Below are 27,245 nucleotides of genomic sequence, written 5' to 3' on the forward strand. Positions count from 1 at the left end.
TTTTTTCTAAAACCTCTCTGGAAAGCTTCTCTCTAGAACTGTGTATCTGAAGCTAATGCGAAGGTTATATTTTCTTCAGGGGCACCGTGGTCTTAACTTTTTTGGTCTGTCTTATATAGTTGTGCTGCTTTTGGCTGGGGTATAGTTAATTTTCTTACTTAGGAGCCAACAGCACACCTTGGGATGTGCTGTGGTGCCACATGCACCCTTGCAGTACTCTTTTCCTCTGCAGAGGAGTATTCTTGACTCCAGAGATTCTCCGTTTAACTTGAGGCAATGGAGAAAAACACAAATTAACACCATTTCCAAGCAAGCATAGGTTAAGATTTGAAACAATATAGGTAACTTCATGGAATACCCTTCTGAATCTCTGATGCACAAAGTCACATACCTTGAGGGAAAACAATAAGAAATGCAGTTCAGGAAACAGTCAGTAATATTCTGTGAAGGTCAAAAGGTTGGATTTGGAGACAGATGAGGATCTGTCCATGGTGAGTACCACCAACTATGCCCTTGTCAAGCAAGTCAGAAAAAAAAGCGTAGGCATCATGCCTGGAAGGCAGAGGAAGTCTTTGCTAACTTTATTTATTTCAATATTGTTTCTTTAAAAAAGATAGAGCAGCATATCTCCAGCCAGCTTTTATGTTCCTGAAATTATTTGGAAGGAAAACTGAAATAGTTTATAAATTTGATGGAAAACAGCTATTATCGTGGTAAACAGATATCATGATTATGAATTCTATAGCAATGAATTGCTCATCACTCAGCCATTGCTCAACAGCAGAACTGATTAACAGCACCAGGGACTGCCTGCCATTTGGTTTAATACAACACATTGTTTGTTACGTTAGTTGTTTGGTGTTGATTATATTGCAGCAGTTATTCACATCAGTGAGTCTGCTTGTTGTAAAATTTAAAAGCACAAGTAAGGATCATGTCACAAAGAAACGAGCAGAAATCATACATCTTAAAATATTCCCCGAGACCAGTTATATCTTCTCTACAGATACACCTGAAACTCACCTGAATATTCATAATCTCAGTAGGGAAAAAAAAAACAAACAAACAAAAAATAAAACCCTAAACCAACAAAGTATATAATAATCAAATTCCCAGATTAATTCCTTCATCAAAATGAATATGCACCAGCATCCTCTCACCCAGCTTCCAGACGGAAAGGCCATTCCCACAAGGGAGGGGCAGCTGGGAAGGGCTTTAGGACTCTGAACCAAAATCTGCTCTTACACTTTGTTGGATATCAGCTGGCAGGTACTGAAGGTCACAAATCACAGCTGTGATGCTGTTTCTGAAACATCATGGCTTTTCAGAGAAAAAGTGCCATATGAAATTCTCTGCTTGTCACTATGGCAAGTCTTCTGTGGGATGGAAAAGGACACACGTGGCTTTCCACAGGGAGGTGCCAAAAAAAAGATGGGAGAAATAAGAGTCCTCTGGTTGGCTTCCTATCCTCTGTGTCCTGGTTTATCTGAATCTTACATGAACCTTTAGTAACATTTAACAGCAGAGCTGAATGAAACCATTAAAAGCCCAATTATTTTAGCATTTTGACTACTATTTGACCACTCTACCATATATTACCATTAAAAGAGACAAGATTAATTTGTCCTATAACCTGAAAACTTCTAGAAACTACAGTATTACCTTAGAACAGTAAAAAGAAAGGGCTGATTGGTTAACAGTACTTCAGTGCATGGAATGAAAGACAAACAAAACGAGTAAACGTGTACAGTAACTCAATACATTAATTTTTCTGAGACAACAAATTTATTTGGTGTGCTTTTCCTGCTGCATAGGATCACCGTGCATACAAATGGTTATTATATCATTGTCAAAGAGGTATCCTACCTCCATTTGAAATTTAAGAAGGACTTAAAAGAATACATTTTAAGTGAAAATCACAAATGGAAGAGATCAAAACAGCAAAAAGAAACAAGTATGTGTAAAAGAGCCTGTACTTTGAGGAAAACAGACAGAATAATAAAGCACAAAATCAAGGTTAAAAGCAGAATTTAGCACAGCTGTAGTCCACATGCATTAGTGGACTTACAATCTTTATTGAAGAACAGAAATCTTCTTTCTTGCTGTTTTATTACCTTGGCAACATGTCCTCCATGTCAGCAATTACATAGGAGACAACAGTCCAAACAGCAGCACAGAGATTCATCTGGTTTGGATCCTGAACTGTCATCGTGTCCCCTTGAGAATGATGAAACCAGAAGTATTTACTGATGTCATTATGCAAGCTGGCACCTACAGACAAAAATGGGCAAAGTTCCATTACAGGAATACAAATATTTAAAGAAGAATATAAACTTGAATCTGTTCCTGGGCTGTTTATGATTAAATCCACATGCAACTGTATAAAATTCATAATATATTCAAAATATAATAACTGTACAGAGTCATGGCATGTGCAGTTTGTAGGTTTTGGATTAATTGACTCAAGTGATCATGAGGCAGCAAAAATTCACACCAGGGAAAAGCCAACCTTCCCCCGGGAGACTCGTTTCCTCAGCAACAGTACACATCCATTTTCCTCTAAAACTAGTAGAGTCCAAGCAGGAAAATCCCTACAGTAACCCCATGGCAGCTTCCCCTGTTCTCTATTCCACTGCTCTGATGATGAGTTACTACTGAGTTATGAATCCTTTGCTTGCTGTTATTTGTGTTGGGGAACACTTTGGAGTTTGCTTCTGCTTTTGAGCCCTTGTTCATCACAAGGATGTGCTGTTTCAGAGCAATTTTGCAGATAACCTGGGGTAACTCAGGGAGCCCAAGACTACATTCCTCTCAGTCAGGAGTCCTCATAAGCTGGGGCAGAAGCAAGTTGGGTGAAACTGCAGTTCTTCCCATTCAGGAACAACTGATTCCCTCTGGGAGCACATGGGCAGGGAAAGGACTACTGCTCCCCAAGCCAGGTGGGCTCAGGGAGCACACATAATGCTTGCGAGGCATCACTCAAGGCAGACCAAAGCCAAGATAAGTTGGAGAAACTGCCACCCCACTGGGACCCACAGCAGAGACACTGGCAGAGAATTTTCACTCTGGCCATTGTCTGCCTGGTCCAGTCCCTATTGACCCTCCTTAACCCCCCTGTTCCCTTGAAATTCCTTCCTTCTCAGTTCACTATCTCTGCCTTTTCTCTAGTTTAATCAGCCTCAATCTGCTTTGTTGTAAGCTCAACAACCATTCCATCATTAACAGAATTCCACACATTTTGAAAATAAGTAAATGTGATATTTTCCCCCACCACACTAATTCACTGCTTGCAGTTCCTTTGCACTGATTCCCTTGGCCTGCTCACTGACAAGGGCTAGGAGCTGCGCAGCTCCCAGGGTAGGACCCATCTAGCACAGCAGGACCTGTTCCTTGCTTGGTCATCAAACGCAGAGAACATCCACTGATGTGAATTCACAAGTATGAGCCATGGGCTGCAGGAGGAAACACAGACTGAAGCTACCCCTACTACGCCAAGTAAGGAGGAAAAAAACCCAGGATTGTTTCATAATGAAAATGAATTAAATTAATTATTCATGTATTTATTTACATGCAGTGGAAATCAGTATCAGATCATGAGGGCTTTGATAAACTCATGTGTGCTCATAAGACTTACTGTTATAATTTTTCTTAGTTTTCCTGAGATGCCTGAAGCTTTTGAAGAGAATGAAAGCAAAATTTCCCACAGCACAACTGTACATTCCTATAATACATATCTTTTGATCACTCATATAGTCATTCAGAACAGAGTCCAGCTCTCCCTGTGGTTAACAGGTATGTTTTTATTGCTGTAATGGAGACTGACTTGGATTGCTCATTTCACTGCTATTTTAGAGAGAAGGAATAGGAAGTTAATGCGTTTTATAAATCCATACAAGATGAAGATTCCTTCATAAGAGAGATGATAAGCAAAATGACCAAATGCTGTAGCATATGGTTATCTGTTATTGTGACTGATTTTGTTTTAAGAGGCTCTTGTTCTTAAATGACTTGTTTGCTACTAACTTGAAGCAATGCAATCCCGCAGAAGTCACTGGATAGGTTACAGGTGCTGAATTATGTTCCAATAATTTTCACATAGAATTTATGCCAACTCATATTCACTTTTAAAATTTGATTCTAAATCCTTTTAAATATATGCAACCATAAAAGGATTGAACAATGATAAATTCTTTAACTGATAGACTTCTGCAATACAGACACATTACAAATTAAGCCACTGAGGCAAACTCATTACAGTTTTTGAAAACTTCTGTAAGACTCAAGACAAAAACTGGTTGCCTGGAATTTGTCATAGGATAAATTTTACTCATCACAGTAACTATGGATTTACAGAGTAGCGCTCTATCCCTGTGAAAGGAACAGGAACAAACATTCTTTGCTTTGTTATGTTTAATTCCCTGAACTGCTGAAAAAGATTTTTTTTCCTCTAAGTTGATTTTATAAATCAGAAAATTATAGACTTTGACATCAAGAAATTACTTGACACATCAGAATGTGTGAGTAGAGAGAAAGGTTCTCAAATTGGCCATGCTATCTCTTTCATGTCATGGGCTAGCACTGAAATCAGTGACCTGTGAACATGTTGTGAGACTAAGGAAAAGACCCTGAGAAAGCAGTTTTATCCTATGTAATTAGAAACAAAAATGAAAATCCATGTTCTTGGTTTTGAGTACAAGAACAGTTCACAGTTGAGGGCCTCATGCAAGCCTCTAGACATGAAACACCCTGGGGCACAGAAATGACTGCAAGCAATTTTCATGTCTCCTGCTGCTTCAAACCTGAGATGACTCCACATTGATGTTAGCTGCCTGGAGACATTTATGAGTCCAGTGGTCACCAGGCTGCAGCAAGACACTAATTAGTGCCCTTTCATCAGTAAATGCATCCAGGACTGAGGTCAACCCTTGCACATGATTGTGAAGAGGGAAGTTCTGTGGGGCTCTTCGGACTGCAGTCATGTTGGGTTACCTCAGTAAAGCCCATGGGAACCTACAGCCCCTTTTCTTAAAGTTTAACAAAAGAAGCTATGCTATGAGCACATCAGCCATCCCACAGAAGGTGGGGGCACAGTGCTTCAAACAGTGAGGTTTCAAAGAACATCAGCTGGCTGACTGTAACGTATCCTTGATAGCCACTGAATTATTAAGCCTTCTCAAAGGAAATCAGCCTGAAAGTTAAACATGCCATTTCTGGAAACTTGAAATAATCTGGGAAAATTCCCCTAGATACAATTTTTAAAACTTCAATTGCTAACTATTTTGTTATTTCACCTAAAATTGATCTGTTTGTTTTGGGTTTTTTGTTGTTGTTGTTGTTATTATGTAACATTTCTCTCAAGAACAACAGTCAGTAACAAATGGGGGCTCATTTTTGCCAGCTATATAAGCTAGCTGTCAAGTAAAACAGATGAGTATTCATAGACCTATCAATTATTCACCCATGTCCATGCTAGCCACCTAGAAAGGAGACAGCATGCAGCCTTACAAATGTCTGAAAGCTTTAATTAAGTACTTAAAAGTCCTCGGCTGGGATGTGTTATGTAGGTATGTACTGCATATCTAATTCTGATTTCCAGGTGGAACCAATACTCAAACAGAAAAAGAAGAGATGGGCTCAGTGCTACACTGTCACATGTTATGCACTTTTCTTTTTTCCTGTTTGCAGAGCACCCATAAAGAAAAAAGGGGATGTTTGCCAAACAACCCTCTTTAATTGTCCTTTTTCAGTCTGTTCACATTTACAGTGATGCAAATCACATGAGGAACAATGCAGGCCAAGAAGGAAATCAGTGAGAAACTGCTTCTAGCTGGATGTAGTAGGTGCTGTGGCATGAAAATAAGGAATGTTAAAAACTGCTGCCAAAAATGCTGTACTTATTACTTGAATGCATCAAAAATGATGGAAATTAGAAACTGAAAATAATTAACAATTTACAGTTTCAATGAAATAATACATAGATAATTCACAGTACCATTACAAGGTAGCAGAAAACCCTCTTTAGTACAGTTTAGTTACCTAGTTTAGTGCAGTACTTTCTCCTATCAGCTATTTAGTGCCACTGGTGATCCCCTAGGGTCAAACACTGGGACACATTGCCCCGAGAGCTCAAGGGGTGCCTGCCAACCTCAACCGTTCTGTGGAATTCTAACCCCTGTGCCATTTCCTTGTCTCTTTCAGACATCTCTTAGAATTGACACAGCATAAACAAAATCTTCAACTCAAGTTCATTTGTGTCTTGAACTCACTTCATGAGTCTCTGCACAACCAGCTATTTCATACAGGGTTTGATGCATAAGACAGGCAAAAGCAGCTCCTTTGGTAATGGATACTGACAATATATTTTTAGTAATCAGCTGTGTAAGAGTATCGTGATGAAGATACACACACACACATAGGAATTCTGAAAAACAGTCCATTCCTTCTAGCTTCTAGTCTCAGCATGAAATGCACAATGTGAATATTAATGAGCCGATGATGAGGATACTGACTTGCCTTACAACACGTTCACATTAAACACCAATTCTTCATATGTTAATAAACTGTTTGACTCAACTTTTTCTTGCCACCTTAAGAAGATGAAATGCTACTATTGAGGTAAAAGATTGAATGACCCACAAAATGAATGATGAGCAGGTCAATGACGACCACTGCTTCTTGTCAATTTCCATCAGGCGCTACTGCCTTCATAAGCACTGCTGTGACAAGTCATCATTAGAACAGAACTCTAGTGCCAGATATTTAAGCATTTAAATTATTGTCATTTGTGAAAACACTGACTGGAAAACCAGTTACTGATTATCAGGATGATTACAAAGACAGCTTCCATAAAACATAAATATGTTCAAGGGGGAAATCATGCAGTAACTCCAGAATAACTTTTCAGCTAAAAATGTTTTGCATTACACTTCTCTCTACATTTCCTTGCTCTTCTTTTTATATCCCAAATAGCATTGAATTGCCAAAGGAAGCCAAATGTGAGTCTTGAAGTCAGTACATGTTTCCCATAGAGCCCTATCAATAGCTTCCCAATTGTCTTTGCTTCAAGTAAAGTTGAACTTCAACTATTCCATGAATCTTTCAGATACAATGGGAAAATCCCCACTGTTTGTATAACCTCTCTTGGGCATTCAGTATTAAAGTTAGATCTTTGGGATACTGACCTCCACATGTACGTTGCCATATACAGTGAAGTTAATATGCTGATGATTTACAAAAAAGCATATAACTTTTTCAGGTTTCCTTTTACAGTAGTCCCTAGAGGACCTGACACTATTTTGCACAGTATATCTACCTTTCCAAATAGAAACGACTCCAGCTCAGAAGCACATACACTCTAAACAGACAAGAGGGACTGAAGGATGAAAGAGGCATGCAGAGATGAAATGACACATTCATTTTCTCACAGCAGCTGAAAAAGGAATAGATGCCAGACATCTGAGCTGAGGCCAGTGCCCTGTTGAGCAAGCTGTACTACCTACTAACAGCAAAGCTGGAAATGCCTTAACAAGGGATATTTTGCTCAATGTTTCCAAAAGTTTACAAAAATAAAAGAAAGGTGTTGTGAGATAACACGTGCCTCTCTTGCATCTTCCAAGTATGTCAGTGTTCGAGTTTCACCTCTCTGTCAAGACAAACCTGTGCACCATCAAAGGTACTGTTTGTAGTAAGATGTCAACACAAACCCCTGATCTGAAACCTTATTTTTATTTCTGCAGAGATTTTTCTGGCTATAAAAGACAGATTCCTTTTTTTCCTATCTATTAAAGATTGCTTTTGTTTCCTGTTTTTTCTTTAAGAAACAAGAAAAACTCTTTTATTTCATTATCAAGTTTATTCCAATCTCAGACCTTGTTAATGTCAATGAAACTATTCAGGAATGTACTAAAAAACTACAATGCTTTAAAAATAAAGCAAGACCTGATGAAATATGCATGTCCTTTTCCTTTACATCAAGTACTTAGAAATAGCAAAAAAAGACGCAAAGGGACATATCACAATCTTCTACGCAGTTAAAAACTGCTATGTGTACCAGGAAAGCATAAACAGTGAAGTTAAGAGCATTCTCCTTCTCACACCAGAGTGCTAACTCAGCTTTGTGTTCCTACACACCCTACGAAACAAGAGTATGGGGGTACATATATGTCCATACAGTAAGAGAATCAATAGCCTGTCCCTTCTCATAACTGGAGCATTGCTGTCCCACACATTTTGACAAGGTCTGACGAAGGTCAAAACTTCAGGGTAGACATGGGAAGACACATGACTTTTCCTTCAAAAGATATGTGTCAAAGACCTACCAAAGGAAAAACAGATGAATGATAGGATCAGGAACACAATGTCTTATTCTATTTTTTATTTTCATTTTGCATCTTTCTAAAACCCAGCAAAGTCATAAATCCCAAGTGGTCAGGGACTAAATCTGGTCCAGTAGTATTTGTGTTTAGGATGGGCTGGCTGGAAAGCTCCATCCATGCCACAGCATTCCTGTTGCTGCAAGCCCTGTGGAGTGCTTGGCTGCTTGTGCTAGGTGTTGCATAGATGTTTTGTGCTGCCCCCACTGAATTGCAGTCTGCAGAACTGCTACTGTAATGAAAACCCAATTACTGCAGGCATCTATTGCATGTATTTTGGTGCTCATATTAACCTCTTCTTTTGTGGGATAACCTGTATCTGATAGCTGGTTTTAATGCCAATTATTTCATTATCCATTTTTTGAATAAGTAGAGGCAATGGAGAATACTAATGCTGTTTAGTGGGGCGCTGACAGCATTAGTTCTCCTGTCACTTAGTCTCAAATGATGAAATTACAGGCTACATTGCTTGAGTTTCATAGCTACAGACACTGAAGTAGTTTCCAGTACAGAGCTTATAAATAACATCAGAAGCCCTGCTGTTTCACCTCCTGAGTCACTCTCTCAAAAGTCTTTAAAATTCATGATTCAAACACCAAGACAGAGGGAAAGCTTTCAGTCAGTTGTTTCAGTAGCTAATTAAATGGGACTGCAGTGTAAGGGAGACAATATGAAGAGTATATTATTTCTTGTTTTGCTTAATGCATTTGAGAATTTATCCTCTGGATACACTAAACAGGCTAAATTACAGCTCAGGAATTATCACAGTTACTTTTGCAATGCATTAACCTTTCACTTATTGCAGCAGAGGACCAGGGACAGCTGGGGATCCAATCTAAACTCGCATGAAATCCTGTGAAATGAGGTCTCAGGGAAGGAAGCAGTTCTACTCCATAGAGCACACTTGACTAAACTCTAAAATAATATCCTAAACAGCCCTTGACTGGAAAAAAACACACAAAGACCACCAATAAAACTTCAACAGTAAAAGGCACTGGAAGTTCTTCTTCCATTCATCCAACCTCTGCCTTCAAACAGCAAGGCTCTTTCTTTAAAAAAAGAGAAAAGAAAAGGGCAAGTCTCCCTACCTGGTGCTGCCCAACCATGACCCACTTGCAGGCTTACTACCTGGGATGGAGAGATCCTTCACAGGCCTACTAATCCCATTTTTGAATCTATTTACACCTCTGCCCACAGCTCCCTGAGGCAATGCATGGTACACCTGAGCATTTCATGTGGGCACACTACAGTTCTTACTTCAGGAGCTGTAGAAGTAGCACTCTCTCTTTTTTCATTCACCTTCATACCATTAATGGCTTAACACACCTTTATCACACCTAACTCGGCAGCTTTTTCCCAAGCTGAATAGCCCTCCTCATGCAGAAACTGGTCAACATCTCTGAGGATAGAGGCTTCTGGTGTCTCCTCTCCCTTTTCTGATTGCATTTCACCATACCTGAGATGAAAAGCTCAATACTGCCTGCAAACACCAGCACGTGAATGGACTCAAGATGTGAGTGTGGCATACCACAACACATTACCTATGGATGCTTTCTGGTTTTTTCTCCCTTTCTTCCTTCCCCAGCTGTATGAAACTGTGTTTTTTACCATCCCTGGGTATTGACTTGACAATTTCAGACAATTATCCACAGAGATTCTCAGAACATTCTCTTTGAAAATAACATGGATCCTGCTGCTGTGTATGCATAGCTCCTATACTGCATCACTCTGCTTTTATTGACACAAAAATGTCACTGGCTGTTGCATTGTTTAGGCATTTTCTACTATGAGATTACTGTCACATTTTCACCGTCAGCTTCAGTTTTGATATGAAATATTTGAAGTAGTCATCAGAAAATGTTGTCAACTTGCTATTCTTGATGTTCACTTCCTTTGCAGCTAACATCCAGTTTTCTGAACATCCAAAGTACCAAAAAAAAAGGTGGCTGGGCAACCTAAAGCCTTTCTCTATTATCAAGACTGGCAACTTATTTCTACCTTCTTTTAATCAGGTATTACTCTGAAGAAGGAAAATACTTCTCACAGAATCAACCAGGTTGAAAAAGACCTCTGAGATCATCAAGTCCAATCTATGACCTCACACGACCTTATCAACCAGACCATGGCACTAAGTGCCACATCCAGTCTTTTCTTAAACACCTCCAGGGACGGTGACTCCACCACCTCCCTGGATAGTCCGTTCAAAGGCCCGATCACCCCTTCTGTGAAGAACTTCTTGCTAATGTTCAACCTAAACCTCCTCTGGAGCAGCTTAAGACTGTGTCCTCCTGTTCTGTCGCTAGTTGCCTGCAAGAAGATACCAACCCTCACCTGACTACAACCTCAGGTAGTTGTAGAGAGTGATGAGGTTTCCCCTGAGCTTCCTCCTCTCCAGGCTAAACAATCCCAGCTCCCTCAGCTGTTCCTCATAGCACTTGTGCTCCAGACCCTTCACCAGCCTCGTTGCTCCAGCACCTCAACATTCTTCCTAAAAGGAGGGGCCCAGAACTGGACACAGCACTCCAGGTGTGGCCTCACCAGTGCTAAGTACAGGGCGACAATCACTGCCTTGGTCCTGCTGGCCACACTATTCCTGATCCAGGCCAGGATGCCAAAGGTCTTCTTGGCCACCCAGGCACACTGCTGGCTCATGTTCAGTGGGCTACCAATCAGTACTCTCAAGTCCCTTTCTGCCTGGCTGCTGTCCAGCCACTCTGTGCCCAGCCTGTAGCGCTGCATGGGGTTGTTGTGGCCAAAGTGCAGGACCCAGCACTTGGTCTTGCTGAACCTCATACCATTGGATTCAGCCCATCTCTTCAGCCTGTCCAGGTCCCTTTGCAGAGCCCTGCTACCCTCCGGCAGATTGACTCTCACAGTATCTTCTTCCTCTAAGGGTCTTTGATCCAGGAGCTTTTGAAGACTCAATTGTACTTTACTGACCAGATCCAGCTACAAAAATGGTTAAAAACTCCTCTAAAAAAGCCTTGCTAGACTGGTGAGGCATGACTTCTTTCCTCCAAAGCAACATGGACTCTTGAATTATTTTCATATTTTCTGTCTTGGGTCTGTGATGACCCTGGTTAAGCGAATCACAGACCTTATTTAGGGGATTCCCTACATAGGGTATAAAAATTTAGAAAGGTTATAATACCTTAGATTAGATATATTAGATGTCTGTTTATGTTCGGATGTATTGTGTATATCTTAATATAGTTTATTTAATTTGTTCTTTCTTTAAAACTAGGTACATGGCTACATGGTTATGCAGAGACTATTTAAAAAGTTGATATTATAAATCCTTTACATTTCGCATTCTCTTTTAAACACTGTAAGTGGGATGAAAGTCTTTGCAAAATCAGCACTTTCTCTAATACAGAATTCTTTTCAGGTGTTTGTTTATGTCTCAGCTCAGTAAAGCAAGTGATTTATTTTTATGCCATTAAGCTTTAAGTGTCACACACAAGGGCCAAGTGAATACTGGGACCCATGTGAACCATCTTTCCTGACCAAAGGTATTTCTGTATTTCTCTATACTCTTTCTACTGATGCCTAAAAGAAAACTCAGGGAGAAAGAAACTCAGAGGCAACTTAGTTTTGGAGGTAAGGTAAGGAAAGGATTTAATCATGCCTCTCAGGCATAGGGGTTACAAGACACGTGCCCATTCTGTCTCAAATGTTACAATTTTATAATATTGTCCAACCAATCCCAGGTTTTTCCACCCTCCGGTTTTTGCCCTGGTCCACCCCCGATCCGCCCCTGGGGAATTGGGGCTGAGGTCTTTCTGAGACCACCTACTTCATCACTTGGTCTTCCTAGGAGCACAAAGGGCACATGGTTACCCAGTTCTTGACTGTATCTTGCGGTTCAGGTTAGAGTACAAGTGTTCTTAAACAGAAGAGGCCTATCTTGAAGAGAAGTCTAAATATTCTAATGGAATTCAGGAGAATTGATATGGGAAATTGGGGTGAGAGGGTTGGGGAATGTGTGTAGTTACTGTGCTAAGGGTAAGGGTTAGGGTAAAGGAATAAATGCTGCTGCTTCTAAAATCTACACTTTCTACATAACTACTTATAAAACTTATAAAATTAGAAAAATCAAAAAACCAAAAGGACCTTAAGGCATCACTATAAGCTGATATGTAGCTGATATAAGCTTGCTTAGAAACTCAAAGTATTGAAGTGCTTTGATGTCCTCTTCTAATGCCCAGGGCCAGACAGGGCCAGACTCTTGCTCCAACCCATTCCAACAATTTCCAAATCTCCCCAGAAATGCAGTGGAAAAAGGCAGCCTTGGACTGTTTGAAAGTCAGGTGTGGGGAACGGGAACCATGAAAATGACCCACGTGTCAGGATTTTGAGTAGCATTTCTGTTTGCAGCAATTGTCTGCATTCATTTACATTTTCAATCCATTCAAGAGGCTTCCTTGTATTTTACAATCAATGGAGTGATTCCCTAGAGTCGAACTCACAATTCAGTTTAAAGCAAGCCTTTAAGTCTGCTTTGCCAGAGGATTCTGGAGATAGATAGGAAATGTGCAGGTGGTTTCCATTTGCTCTAACCTTCCCTCCTCGATATGATTACAGCTGGATGTTTAATCACCAAGTTCCTGTAGGACCTTTCCCAGCAAGCAGTTGACTATTAGAAATGCCGGTATTCGTAGGACCCAACTAAGCAGAGCTCCCATATGCCCAGATGGTGAAAAAAGCCAGTTAATGTTCTGAAGCTTAAATAGTTATGAAAAAAAACCCAAAAAGCCAACATCCCCCCCCAAACCAGTCACCTAATTTAAGCAAAACACATCCTAAGCACACTACTACGTCTGTTATATTTCATATCACGGAAACTAAAACTGCATTTATACAAGTACACCCAGAGAATGAGCAATGGTTTTTACTATCTCTACTTTCACACCCCATTGAAACTACCAAACTCTTCAAGATCATGGTGAATTTTAGATGTAGGACCATTAGACAAAGCTGGAAGAATATACTAGGCCTACAACAATAAAATATTCTTCAAAATATCTGTGGTTACTTTGAGTAATGTGTACTTGAGTTTTAAACCAATAAGTTATTCCATAACATGTTAGATGCTTCAGATACTGGTGATGAAATATCTCTTTCATTTGATCTATAAACCAGTGTATATTTATCATGTTCATTAGTAACAGAAACATTGAGAGGTTCTTGAAACAAAGTTCAAGGTTTTATTGCAAGGTTCAGGAATATTCAGACGTGTGAGTTTTCAGTCTTCAGGGTTAGACTTCAGAGAGCCACAAAGCCTACAGCTCCAGAGGCACTTTCTGGGGCTGCAAAAGGCATGCAAAAGGGAGCACAGCGCCAGCATTGCTCCCTCCACACCTTTCTCAGTTGGGCCACTCATGGTGCCGGGCACCTAGGCCTCAGCTACCATTAGGGTTAGGGGTAGGGTTCAGAGAACCACAAAGCCTTCCTGGTCTGGTCTACAGATCATGTTGTCCAATGGGTGATGAACACAAAGCAGCAGGAATGAAAACTATTTGATGTTTTAAAAAACAAATTGCATATTTTTTGTCAGCAAAACTGTAAAGAAACAACACATTAACAAAAAAAAAAGATAAAAATAATTAAGGTACAGTGAAGACACCTGCTGCAACACTGTTGTTCATAATCTCAGAATGTTTCTCTGTTTTAATGTTTCATGAAATTACCTTGGGCTTCATTAGGAAAAGAAAAGGGGAAATTAAAGTATTTCTGTCCTTTAAAGCAGCGAAGTAAGAGAAATTTCTCACACCTGCTCTGACTCTGCAGTGTATCACTACTTTTATGTGAGCACTGGCTAATCCACAGAGCAGAACTAATCCTAGAAGAAGGCAAAGCAAATAAAGCAGTGTCTCTAACTAGCATACTTCTTCCAACCTGTAAATTTGAGTTGCTGTGATAGCTACTTTGCCACAGTGCAAACACAGTGAGTGACTTCTCAAAATGCAAATATATTAGGAGTGAAACAAAAGTCATATAAGCTCAGAAAGAACACTAAGAGAAGTTGACAATTAATTTTAAGTTGAAAGTTTAACCTGTTTGCTTTCAGTGAAAGGTCCTCAGTCCCACCAGTAAATGCGAATAGCATTTGCCTTAAACACAGGCTTACCGCATTCTGTTTTGCTACACACAGCTGTTTTCTTATAAATTTGAGGGGTTTTTTTGTTTTGTTCAAACTAAATCTATATGGTTGAAGGCCCCATTTAAAATGTGGAAAGCAAAGACTGGCTGGGTGAAACTTAAGAGAAGCAAAACAAGGCATCAGTGGCTCCAGCTGCCATGAGTGCCAGGCTGTTGACTGCAGCTTTGAAAATCCTCCTCCAGAAAATTCTGATTATCTCCATCACAATCATAATTTTGCACAAATCAAGGATCAATATATGTTTTCACCACTTGTGAATAAAAATGTGCAAGGTCTCATTTCAAATTATATACTTTTACAGAAAAGTGATCGGCAGCTCCAAAAGGCACATTTCACACATGATGCAGCAAATGCAAATATTTGATAAGTGACCAGACTCTACACAATACAAAGTAAATAAGCCTCTATTAGTTTAAATACTCCCTACCATCCTTCTTATACATTGTGCCCATTCTAAAACTTAAAGCAATGTTTACAGCTGTATACATTAAAGTAATTTCAGTTTGGATTTAGTCAAAGAAATCAAGCACTCTCTTGCAAAGCTGTTTATGGTGCTATATTCAAACACCACCTATAGACAAATGAAAAGGGGGAAAAAGAGCCAGTGATGATAATTGCTAGGACCCTAGAGTAAGATTATTACCAAATGATTAAAGCTATTTTTATAGAGAGAAGCTAGAATACATACCTTAAAAACAAAGTCTTAATCTCTGCATTGCTAAGCTTGCCTTTCACAGGGGAAAGACATGCTCCCCAAATGCAAGTATTCATAACTGGAATCCCATTAGACTATTGGTTCCTTTCAAATGCATAAATTGAAGACTTTTTTTACACATTAGAATCATAAATATAAACACAGAGGTATAACAACCCACACATAATTAAAAACCTTTCAGGAGCCAAATGTGCACTTGCTAAATAGAATGGCATGCTATAAATTCAAAGGACTGCAATGAGTACTCAGTCAAACTGGAATTAAAAGTGTTACCTAAAAATAACATCTGAATTAAAAATTTCTATACTCTGGCCAATACTTATTTTATTTTTACATCCTCACTTCACTTTTACATCCTCACTTTAAAATTGACAGGCATATGATAGCAAAAAAGAGAGGATGATTTTTCTCTCTTTAAGGTCCATCATTGCAAAATAGTTGTGCATGATTATTGGTTGAATAGTTTCCATTTCCCACTCCTACAAGGACTGACACAAAAGAAGAAAAACTAGTAGGTCTCATTAGTCCTGAGTAGTCCAACCTTAGCCTTAGCTATTATCAGATTCTTCAGAGGAGGTGAAGAAAAAGCACCACCTTTTCAGAAATGCAGCCATAGAAATTAGAATGCATTGAGTGAAGAAGGGAATACTTCCCCTGTCACATATTCTTTTCAGGGTCAAAAAATAGACAAGTGAGATTTTAAATAAGTAACTCATTCCAGGTAAGTACAGTCAAATTATTTCGAGGCTGACAGACCGCCATTATGTTCCACCACTGCCAGCAGGGTTCAGCACTGTGACTCCAAAGGTTTTGAAAAAATGCAGTGTAGCAGAGAAGGCAATAATAATTACTTCAATAATTAGATTCTTGTGCTGTGTATCGAGAGCCCAAGGCTTATCTGGAATTAGATGAGGCACCCAGAGTGTCTTTACCGCTCTCTATTTTAGCAAATGGAGCGGCCAAATATTCACTCCTTGAAACAGTGGAAGAGCAATCACACTTCTCTCTATCTCAATGAATTTGAAATGGACTGCAAATCAAGAAGAATAAGAGAATGATCTGAAAAAAAAGCAGCAAAAGGCATGGAATAATGCTATCCATGATGGGAACATAGATTCGATTCTGCTCAATTTTTTTTTTCCCTGCAGAAAGGATACTCTACACCTAAAATGGGGAGGCAAATGTTTTTGCACAGGTAAGATGTAATGAGGGCTGGAGCTGGGGTCCAAGCCATGACTTGCAAAGCTCAGGGAGGCGAAGCCAAGGGAGGGTTGGCTGGGGAGGACTGACCCAAGACACAGATAAAGCAGTGATCCTGCACATTTCCACAGAGGGACAAGAGCTGTCTCAGCAGGCAGGAGCTCTCATGCCTGTTAAATTATTACAGCAGTGTTTCTTAGCACTCTCTTAGCTCAGGCCCCAGGGACCACACACAGTCCTCTTGCTCTGTAATTAGAAACTTTAAGTCATTACTTGGGCTAAGGGATAGTGAAATTGTGACTGGGTTCAGTATACTGAGTGAAAAAGTTTTTAATCCAAGATAATGTTCTCAAAAACAGAGCACCATGTCTCAAAATCATTTTATCATTAACAGATTTCCTGGTAGTTACTTGTCTGAGTGAAAGAGAAGAGCTACATGGAAAAGAGAAAGCAAATGACATTTTTAACTGTGTGAAGATTTCTTCTTTCCCCCAAGCATCCTGAAATAAAAGACATAAATGCAGAGACTTAGAGGCATCAATAGCATCAATGCACATGCTTTTAATGATGACTGCATATGAACATCTGCCCTAAAATCTAGCCAGCAGGAGTTGGTGGACAAGAAAGGTACATAGTAATCTGGATCAATAGAAAGAGGCAGGCAGACTAATTAAGTTTCCTCAATGCTTCCCAGTTAGCATATCTTGAGGATTTAAAATTAAAGATGTATATGATTTGGGCTGTTTTCAAGATTAAGATGTCTAAAACTTGTCAATTAGTTTCAGCTGCACAATGAAATCTGCTTCTTAGCTAGTAGTAGAAGGGCTAAAATTGTTCAGGCTAAGAAAACAACCTGCTGCAGTGGAGTGTCGAAGCCCTGACATGCTCAGCCTGTGGTTCTCACACTGCAGCACAGCAAGAGAGAGAGAGCTGCCCTGTCAGACCCAATCTCCTTCATGTTCTTGGTTACAAGCTCAAGAGTAATGGTGGCTGGAGCACTAATAACAATTTCAAGGCTGTGGCAGTTCTGTGCAAATAGCTTAGGAACCTCCATAGTCCTTCTGCATGGGGAAGTAAAACCCCTCAAGAATTAATCTAGGCTTTGCCAAAATGAGACATTTTGGCTATATTAGTGGCTATCTATTTCTGCAACCTTTGAGCAGAGACAACAAAACGAGAATGCACTATGACTTGCTTGAAACCAGCAGAGACTGTGCATACAGTAGCCTACCAGACTGCTGCCTCTTTCTCCAGCGGCTGCTATGAATACAAGGGCCCGGTTCAGGCTGCGAGATGCACCAGTTAACACCTGAGTGCAACAAACACCACAACTGCCCAGCCTTCAGCAGTATTTATCTAAAGACTTCGTTCAAGTGACACCCGTAGCACATGCACTAGCCCTTCATTCTGTTCTGAAATAGGAATGAAAAGACAGTTAGTTAACAACCTTTATTATTTAAAATATATTTCAAACCCATTCAGCTTATCTCAGAGTCTCTAATTTGGAAATGAAGAGCTGCTGCTGCAATCTCATCTGCCTAAAGATTCAGTTAGCATTTTTAAAGCATAGAATAGAAACAATATGCAGGGAGTCAATAACAGTAAGTGGTATCATTAATACTTCCTGCTTATCTCTGGCTTAAATCTGAAAACCAACTAAAAGATGCTTTTGTTTGAGAGTAGTTATTCTAGAAAGCTGAAAGCCTAGGGCCCCACACAGCTCTACCCCAGCCACTTCACCTCCCCTCTCCCTTTTCCCTTCCCATCTGCCTTACACTGCCTTTCAGCTTGAGACAAGCACTGCAGCGGGAAGCCGCAGGCACCTGGCTGCAGAATGAGGGCATTGGATTTATATTATACAAAAGCTCAAAGGAAAGACTGCATCATAATTTACATCTAACACTTTAAATAACTTAGAACATTTCTGCATCTAAAAGGCCACTGACTGTAATGTACTGTGAGCCTGGTTACCTGGATCATTTAGTATTATTTAGATGATGCAGGCTCGCACTACTTAGAACAGAAAACCAGCTGAACTGGGGAAAAACCCAAAGATTCAGCCAGCCTGTTTCCCCCTCTCTGGTAGCAGCCAATGTTGTGAGAAAGAATGGGAGAAACAAGGCCTCTTCCTTCAGTACACCTGTCCAGTCATCAACAGATTAAGGACTTTCTGAGCAGGAACTTGCATTCATATCACTGTGTTGGATAGCCTTTGCTGGACCTTTCTCCCATGCAGTATTTCATCCTTACTAAATTTAGGTTTGATCCTGGTCTTCAAAACATCTTGTGGTGCTAATTTTCTCCATTCCATTACACGTTGCCCAGCTGGTAAGTGCTGGTGCTCTGATCCTCTGGTTATATTATAAAAGGTGAATTGTTATTCTCTATAATATAATAGTGCTGTCTATATATATAGATATATCTGATGTACTTTTCATTTTTCTTTCCAGAGATTATAATAGTTTTGCTGGTGGCTTCCACCTTAAGGTATGAAGTCTGATAAAAACTGGAACTAGCCTGGTTCATGTCTGCATCGAAGTCCAGAGAGTAGCTTGTACAGTATACAGGTTTGTCTCCTTTGATTAAAGTAATAATTGTCTTGTTGTAGTGATACATGATGCAAAAACTGCAGCTTCCTGGAATCCATAAGATAGGCAGACAATGAAATGCAGAGCTAGGAAAAGCTGGCCTTTCCATTTTGTAGCAAATGACACAATTCTGCTTTTCTTTTTTCCCAACTCAACTGAAAATAAAAGGCACCCCAAATTTTTCTCATAAAGTGAAATAAACCAGCAAAACCAAATACTCCAATCACATACATTTTCTTGACTTAATACATACATGAAATAAAAATCTTAAAAAATTAGTTCCTAGCATCACTCTAAATTCTACCTAAACATTTATTCTTAGTGAAATATTCACCATTCTGTTATTTTCTATCCTAATTTCATCAAAATAGATCCTGTTTATACGAATCAACATATTTTTTTCCTTAACAAAAGAGCTAATCTACCTGCAGAAACTACTTCTGCAAGGCATTCTATCTATGAAGAAACCCCAAAACATACACGTAGGATGTTTTGCCTTTAAAGTCAGGCACAAAATCTCTGTGATCTCCAGATGTTACCAGAATATAGCATGGTCCAGCATTTCAGTGTATAAAATGGCTCCTCTGAACTAACTTTCTGATCCTATAAAACACGGATAAAAGTTCAAAGTTATGTTTATCATTAAGGACACCAGAAAAGAAAAAGGAAATTATGTATATTGCAAGGTTGCCCCAAACTGCATGAACAATGTTCTCAGAGAGTAAAACCTGGAAGGATCTATAGAGTGGGGCACCACAGGAGTCTGAGGCTATTTGGTATTCTCGTCACACATCAATACAATGGAGTGGAGTCTTCCTATGCTATGAGATGACACTAACCAGGGACATATAGCATGTAAACTGAGAGCATGATGAGAATTTAAGCAATCTTCACTAAAGAGTTACTTGAAAAAACAACTCAGGATGATAATCAATAGGGGCAAGTGTGAACTACTATACCGAGAATGGAAAAAATGAACTACACATAAAAACCTGCTGCAAGAGGAAAAAGTAATCATGTCTCTGGGTTCCCAAGGAAAAGAAGAAAGATTTAATACACTTAAATTGCAGGAGAAAAGACTTAGTAGAAAAACTTCCTTAAGCACTAAGAATAGCACTGGGACGGACTGGCTGGTCTATAATGTTTCCATTATAGTAAGTCTTCATGATCAGCTTAAACAAATGTGAAACAAATGACAGAGGTATTGGCAAGACCATGCTAGAATGAAAGATATTTAGAGGCTCTGTAGAAATCTTCTTGCCATCTTAGTGGTTCTTTGAAATCTCATCTATTTGTAAGCATCTATTTTTTAAACAGCTGCTCAACAGACTACAGATCTTTTTCTGGTGGTTGGCTTGACCTATGGCTCCAGTCAAGTTTGGTCTGCAAGGCAGAGGGAAATTCAGGAGCACTATTCCAAGTGAACCTTGCAAAAAGCAAGGAGACATCAAACTTCTGGAGTAACCCTATTGCATTTTATGAACAAGAACTTTTCATCGGAAAAATGCCCCACTCCTAAATTTCACATGAACTGCAATGCATATGTGTGTAGAAAATAGTGGTAGAAGTCCTTTTTCTAGAAGTTACCCATTTAGGGGATGCAAGGCATAAGAATTCTTGAAAATCACTTCTGTGACTTGACTGGGGATAAGTTTGGGTTTTGTTTCTTCACAGCTGTCTGATCAGAGATGGACAACTGAACACTGATTGAAGTAAAATCACTTTGCTTTAGGATTTTTCACAATAACCTTTGTCCTCAGAGAATTTAAGTTTTCTGTCTCTTATCTCTAATTCACTTGTGTAAGTTGCTTTCAGTAGCTCTCAGGAGGTGAGGTGTTTGTACGTTACACATACCCGAAAGGATTTTGGGATAGCTATAAAATGCCAATGCTCTAAACCCTCATGTCTTTGCTTGCAGGGATGGAGTATCTACCCTTTGAGAAACCAAGCTGCTCAATGTCTCAGGAATCTGGATACTAGAGTCTGAAAATCCCTGCTTTCAGCTATTTCTTTACTTCAACTTTCTTTAAAAACAGCAGCAACAACTACAAAAATTTTCCTGTCCCAGAAGGTCATTGCTCGCATTTAATAAAGTTAATAGAACTGAACTGTTTTAAAATCCAGTTTAGCCATCTAAGCAACAGGAGAAGTGCCTATTTTCTTTGGTGGATTTTTAAAGCCCTACATGGTGATTGAGACAGAGCTCTGTCATGGGCACTGAAAACATTTGAGAGCTTTGGACAGACTGGCCCTGATGGACAGTAAATCATAATTAGGTTTACTGGCTCTTTGGATGGAGAATTCCATTAAACTGCTTCTCTTGTTGAGGTTCATGCTTTGTCCTTGAAGACAGACATATGTGTCCCTAAAATACATTTACAGGATGATTCCTGCAGAAGATGGACCAGCTTAATTAGAAAGGTAATGATGACTCCTTCCTCTTTATTGCACCTTTTAGGCAAAAAGTAGCTCATAAGCAACCCTCAAGTAACTGCTATAACTGGGGCAAACTGAGGAAGCATAAATTGTTCACTGATGATTGCAGATCATATCAGAGCCAGAAGACTAACCCTGTACCTTCTCTCTTGCATTCCTATGCAGCCCATGATACTTTCTTGAGAATTTGGCAATATAAAATACAAATGTATATTCAGTTCCTTTCACAATTAAGTGTTTTTCTGTGGTCTACTCCACAGCTGAATTGACTGAAATTGTTGCATGAAAACACATATAACGTAACTGGAAAGAGATATCTGGGGGAAAAAAAGTGGTATTCAATAAATTCTGCTCTTCAGAAATTCAGTACCACTGTAGACCCAATCTGCAGAATGAGTTTTGAAGACAAACAGTTAGAAGGGTTCCCATTCTGCAGTTTATAAATGTTAACGATGTCCTGGAGAGGCCGCCACTGAAATAATTTTGAACTTGCTCCTTTGAGGACAATGTGCCTATAAATTATTTCTGAGCTTAGTATTTGTTCAGTTTGGACCACTATCAAAAGCATTCTTCAGAAGCCTCAAACATTTACACCTAAAATGTCACCTGCAAATTAAACTGTGATATGTTTGCTGCTTCAGGAAGGGACGAGTTTTCTGACTAGTATCTGAGCCTCTCTCACTTAAAAGCTTCCTGATTCTGGATCAAAATCATACTTGGTTCAAACCTCCAATGTGCCCTGCACAGTCAGTTGAGAGGTTTCTACAGCCTCCTTTCCATTGTAAAACTTCTAGAACTTTTGGGAGGAAAATGCTGTTGAATTGCTATATTATTTGCTACATTAGCAATAATAATAAGCAATGAAAGAATACTACGAAAGTAATTGCTGTGGTTTAAACTTAAAAGTAGCTCTCAGGTCTCTGCATGGCAGAATTGGGAAGATGGGGGAGCAGGTACTACTCATGGTATAGGAAAATGAAGTTAGGGATTGTTTAGGTAAATGAGGCAAATACAAATTAATGGTATTGGATGGGCTGCATGGGGGAGCTGGCCAGTGCCACTGAGAAGTTGCTTTCTGTCATCTTGGAAAAGTTGTGGCAGTTAGGGGAAGTCCCAAATGACAGAAAAAAGGCAAATGTTGTACAACCTAAAGCAGCAGGATCCAGGAGCGAGTCCAGAGGAGGGCCACCATGTTGATTAGAGAGAGCAGCTCTCCTATAAGGAAAGGCTGAAAGAATTGGGATTGTCCAGTCTGGAAAAGAGAAGCTTTTGGGGTGACCTAATTGAGGCCTTCCAGTATCTGAAGGGAGCCTACAAGAAAGATGGAGTGGGACTTTTTACAAGAGCCTGTAGTGACAGGACAAGGGGGAATGGGTTCAAATTGAAAGTGAGTAGGTTTAGATTAGATATTAGGAAAAAATTCTTTACTGTGAGAGTGGTGAGGCACTGGAACATGTTGCCCAGAGAAGTTGAGCATGCCCCATCCCTGGTAGTGTTTAAGGTCAGGTTGGATTGGGCTCTGAACAACCTGGCCTAGTGAAAAGTGTCCCTGTCCTTGGCAGAGGGGTTGGAACTAGATGATCTTTAAGGTCCCTTCCAACCCAAACCATTCTGTGATGCTATGATGATTCTATGAACTATAAACTAGAAAACCTAACCTCAGTCCCCAGGAAAATTATGGACTAGAAGGACTGTCTGGGCTGCCGGGCTCAAAGGGTAGCCAGCAACAGTTTGAGGTCTAACTGGTGCCTGGTTATGAGTGGTGTGACCCTCAGGGGTCCGTGCCAGGTCAGTACTCTTTGCACACCCAGTAATGATCCAGATGACAGGGATGGGTTGCTTCTTCATAAAATTTGTGGAAGGAGCAGCTGTGCATGCTGGAAGGCAGAGCTGCTGTTCAGAGAGCTCAAAATCCAGAAGTGGCCTGACATGGAGCTCAGAAAATTCAGCAAAGACAAAACCAAAGTCCTGTACTGGAACAGGACAACCCACGGCAGTAGTAGGTGTGAGAGGTGCACGAGTAGGGCAGCAGCTCTGCAGAACAGGAGCTGCAGGCCCTGCTGTGCAAGAGGCACCACTGAGACCTTCTGGCAATGACGTAATGTATGGGCCTCTTTGGCAATAAGGCAGCCAATACATCCAAGGCAAAATGCTTTTTATATATTACATCTTTTGTGACTCCATGTCATAGTTTGAAATTGGCCCCCCCTGGAAGCCGGGGGGTTCAGAGGTGATTGGGTGCCAGGGCAGTGTTCCCTGGAGAGCCAATCGCCACTCATGTTGTTCGCTTCTGCTGAAAAATCATATATACACAGCCCACCGGAAGCTGTTGGCAGTTTCTGCTGTTGGTATCTGCTGCGTGTAGGTGTGGAAGGCCAGGGGGTGGCTGGGCTCTTTCTTTGCCCCCCTCCGGGGGGGGGGGAGAGGGGAGCCCTGCGGCCCCCCAACTCTGCCTAGGCTAGAGCAGAGTTAGAGGCAGCATTTTGAGTGTGTGCAGTGAGGGAAGAGACTCACAGCACTTGAGGTAAGAGGAGAGAGACAGGCTTTGCAGCCAAGCCCTCTCCCTCCTCCTTTCTACAGTTAAACTGTGGAGGGGGGCTTTCCTTTCCCTCCGCTGGAAAGTGGAGGAGAGGCTCAGCACTGAAGCTGAGCCAAGAGATGGGTCGGAGGAGGAGGCTTGGCACTTGGGAGAAGAATCCCAGGCGAAATTGGAGATGGGACAAGAGCTCGGGAGTTGCCCTGCCGAAGCTGACCAGGGGCAGCAGAAAACTGACTCAAAGGACGCTTGATAAGCTACACTGCAGCAGCCTACGAATCGAGGTATGAGACTGAGAGAGAGACAGATCATACAGCAGAAATGACACAGACCAAGGAGAAAGGACTCAAAGCTACTTTCTTGGACTTCGTGAGGAAGGAAGGACTTCCAGAAACAGCTGAAGGTTGGTTAGGGAGTGTTCAGGGACCCAGAACACACCCACGAGAGAGACTGGTTACCTAGCAGCCTTGAAAGGCTCTTCTCCTGGACTAAAGTTAAAGGGAGGGGCTTAAAAGGACTGAGAGAAGTGTAATAATATATATATATAGTTGCCTTTAGTTTGTACAGTATATTTATTTGTGTAAATAAATGTATATACTTCCTCTTCCCCTATAGAAGCCTCTGGCCTGAAAGTTTCTCTCCAGTGTTGGGATAAATTGTGTGAAGGAGTGGGGGAGCCTGGAAATTGGATTTTTGGATTTCTAATGTGGCTCAAACTGCCACACTCCAGTACAAGAAAGGTGTGGACAAACTGGCCAGAGGAGATTCACATAATCACCCTGGCTGGATGATCAATTGTTCTCATCATTCTTTATCATTTCAATATAGCAATTACGTCAGCTGTGTTTTGCTGCAATTTTAAACTTGATCCCAAATCATCAATGAAAATTCTAAATAGTTGAGGATACATTAAGCCCTGGAGAAACCTATTAGAGGTACTCATCATATGACTTCATACAGGATACTACTTGGAGAGCTGCAAGCCAGATCTTAATACATTTAACTTCTGTCCCTCCCATCAAGAGCAGTTTCCACATGGTCATCCTGGAATGCTACTGAATGGTTTACGTTTTTAATACTGATGCCATTACAGTTTGTTTCCCAGGAATGAAATCCACGAATCCACAGATATTTTTGCTGTTGTTCCTAACAGCCATTCTGGATTATTACACATTTGGTGAGAAATCTCCCAACATTTCCACACTATAAATGTGTTTTATTTTTCATACAGTCAAATTTCAAAAAGGTAAAAAAAAAAAATGGAGAGAATTATGTTTAACTTTCTCACTTTTTCCATTGGCAAGCACTTCCCATCTCCAAATTCCTTACAGAACTCTAATTAACTCTTTTTTTATTATTATTTTTTTTCTTTCTATTTACTTCATTACTTGCTTAAGCTTCAGTGAAGTCAGGGACAGTTCTAGGAATAAGGCTTAACTAATTATACTTCCAAAATGCATATTCAACATGTCAACACTGAGCTCTGTGTGTTAACGTAGGACGCTTTTTTTTCAGAATCAACAAACAGCAAATACTTTCATATGAAAAAGAATATTCCCACCCACAGAAACAGAATTTAGCTTTCCTAGGCAGCAAACAATAGAGAATTACTATGTCTCTTTGAGGCACAGCCAGAATAAAAACAACCACACCCCAAATCTAAGAGATTCTCGGTTAGATATTTTCAGTGTTTCTTTTCTGAGACAGAGCATATTCTACTACTAAAAAGGTGAGTGGCAGAAGCAAATTTATTGATAATTTTTCAGATGTTTAGGAATTGCATATGCTTACAGGAAGAACCTATTTAATAACAAGAGTCATTTACACCAATTCACCTCATGTAACTTTTTGAAGACTAAGCATCTAAAAGGACACAAGAAATTCAATCTTACTGATAGTGACAGAAAGAAGAGTATAATAACTTTAAGAGTAAAATAACTTTAAGAGAAAGAAGTTCACTAGCTAACAAGTGCAAGAATCATTAGAATTTATGATTTTATTTGAAACACCTTAATTTAAGTTTTCATTACTAGATTAATGAGCTTATTTAGCATTAGTACCAGGTTGAATGCAGTGGAAGACTTTTACTTCTTTTAAGATTCTAAAAGGCAATGAAAAAGTCAGTGTTTCAAACCAATTTATTGTAATAATCATATAAGATTATTTTAAAGCTGTCTTGTCTAAGTTTATCGAAAGACAGATTTTAAGAGCTATGTAATACCAGCTACTTTAACCATGTGCTGTAATTTTTCACTTGTGATCACCAAGAAAACTTTGCCAACTAAACTGCACCACAAATACTTAAGAAAAGATAGTACCTATAAATAAAATAAAAAAATCAGCAATGTGTTTGTTTAGAAGTTCAGCAATATATGACAGAGTTTTACAAAATATTTTTTGTTTCACAGTTCAAATTTCCTCTGGGATCGACAAGTTAATGATGGTTCTATTTTTGTAATTCTAATTAGGATTATCTAAATGTTGTACAAATCAAAGACAAAAGTTTTTGATATTCAAAAAACTAGTCTGTTTGAAATGGATGAGCCTTAAAAGGGAGAAGGAGCATTTCATTATAGAAAATCCTTGTAATATTTACTGGCAGATTCACAGATATTTTAAGGCCAGAAAAACCCATTATCATCACACCTTCGGAATAACATATGGCAAAGGACCTCACCTTGTATCTACTGCATCAAGTCCATTCCTCCTGCTTGAATTACTCTTTACTTTTTGAAGGACACCCAAGTCTTGTTTTATACATTCAAAATAACAGAGAATTCACCAAGCCTGCAAAGTGCTTCTATAGCTCATTAACCCTATTGGAAGAAGGTGTTTGCTTTTGTCCACTTTGATTTTGTTTAGACTTAAATAGACTGAATTGCTAATGAGAAATATATTACAAAAGCCCTCTTAAAACTGCCAGGAAAATTTGCGCTCAGGCACTGTGCCTAATTGCTCAACTCCATCCCTCTCTCCAACACCACCATCCCAGATGAATATTTGCATGGTCTGTGTCTAGTCCACATGAAACAGAAAAACCTTGTAAAACTGATGCTTCTTGTTAATTATTAGAAGTAGCCCAATATGTGCCAATACAAGAGTAGCCAAAGCAGAACAAAGGTGGAAGGAAATGTTAAAGTGTGGTCAAATTTGTCTGGTAGTCAAATAGCACAACTTATATGAAAACATACCATAAGTTACAGACTATTCCTTTCATTAAATGATTAGTCTCAAA

General features: G+C 39.8%; 1 protein-coding gene across 1 annotated transcript in view; it reads right to left on the reverse strand.

Annotated features, from left to right (window-relative positions):
* Nucleotides 1-566: 566 nt before the first annotated feature.
* Nucleotides 567-27,245, reverse strand: part of CPQ (carboxypeptidase Q) — a 154,447-nt gene continuing 127,768 nt past the window's right edge. The window contains exon 8 of the mRNA XM_027692491.1: nt 567-2,271. Coding sequence (XP_027548292.1) covers nt 2,111-2,271 — 161 coding nt within the window. The 3' untranslated portion in view covers nt 567-2,110. The remainder of the gene's footprint in view (nt 2,272-27,245) is intronic.

Source organism: Neopelma chrysocephalum, unplaced genomic scaffold (assembly GCF_003984885.1).
Source record: "Neopelma chrysocephalum unplaced genomic scaffold, ASM398488v2 Primary Assembly neopelma1_86, whole genome shotgun sequence".
NCBI lineage: Eukaryota > Metazoa > Chordata > Aves > Passeriformes > Pipridae > Neopelma > Neopelma chrysocephalum.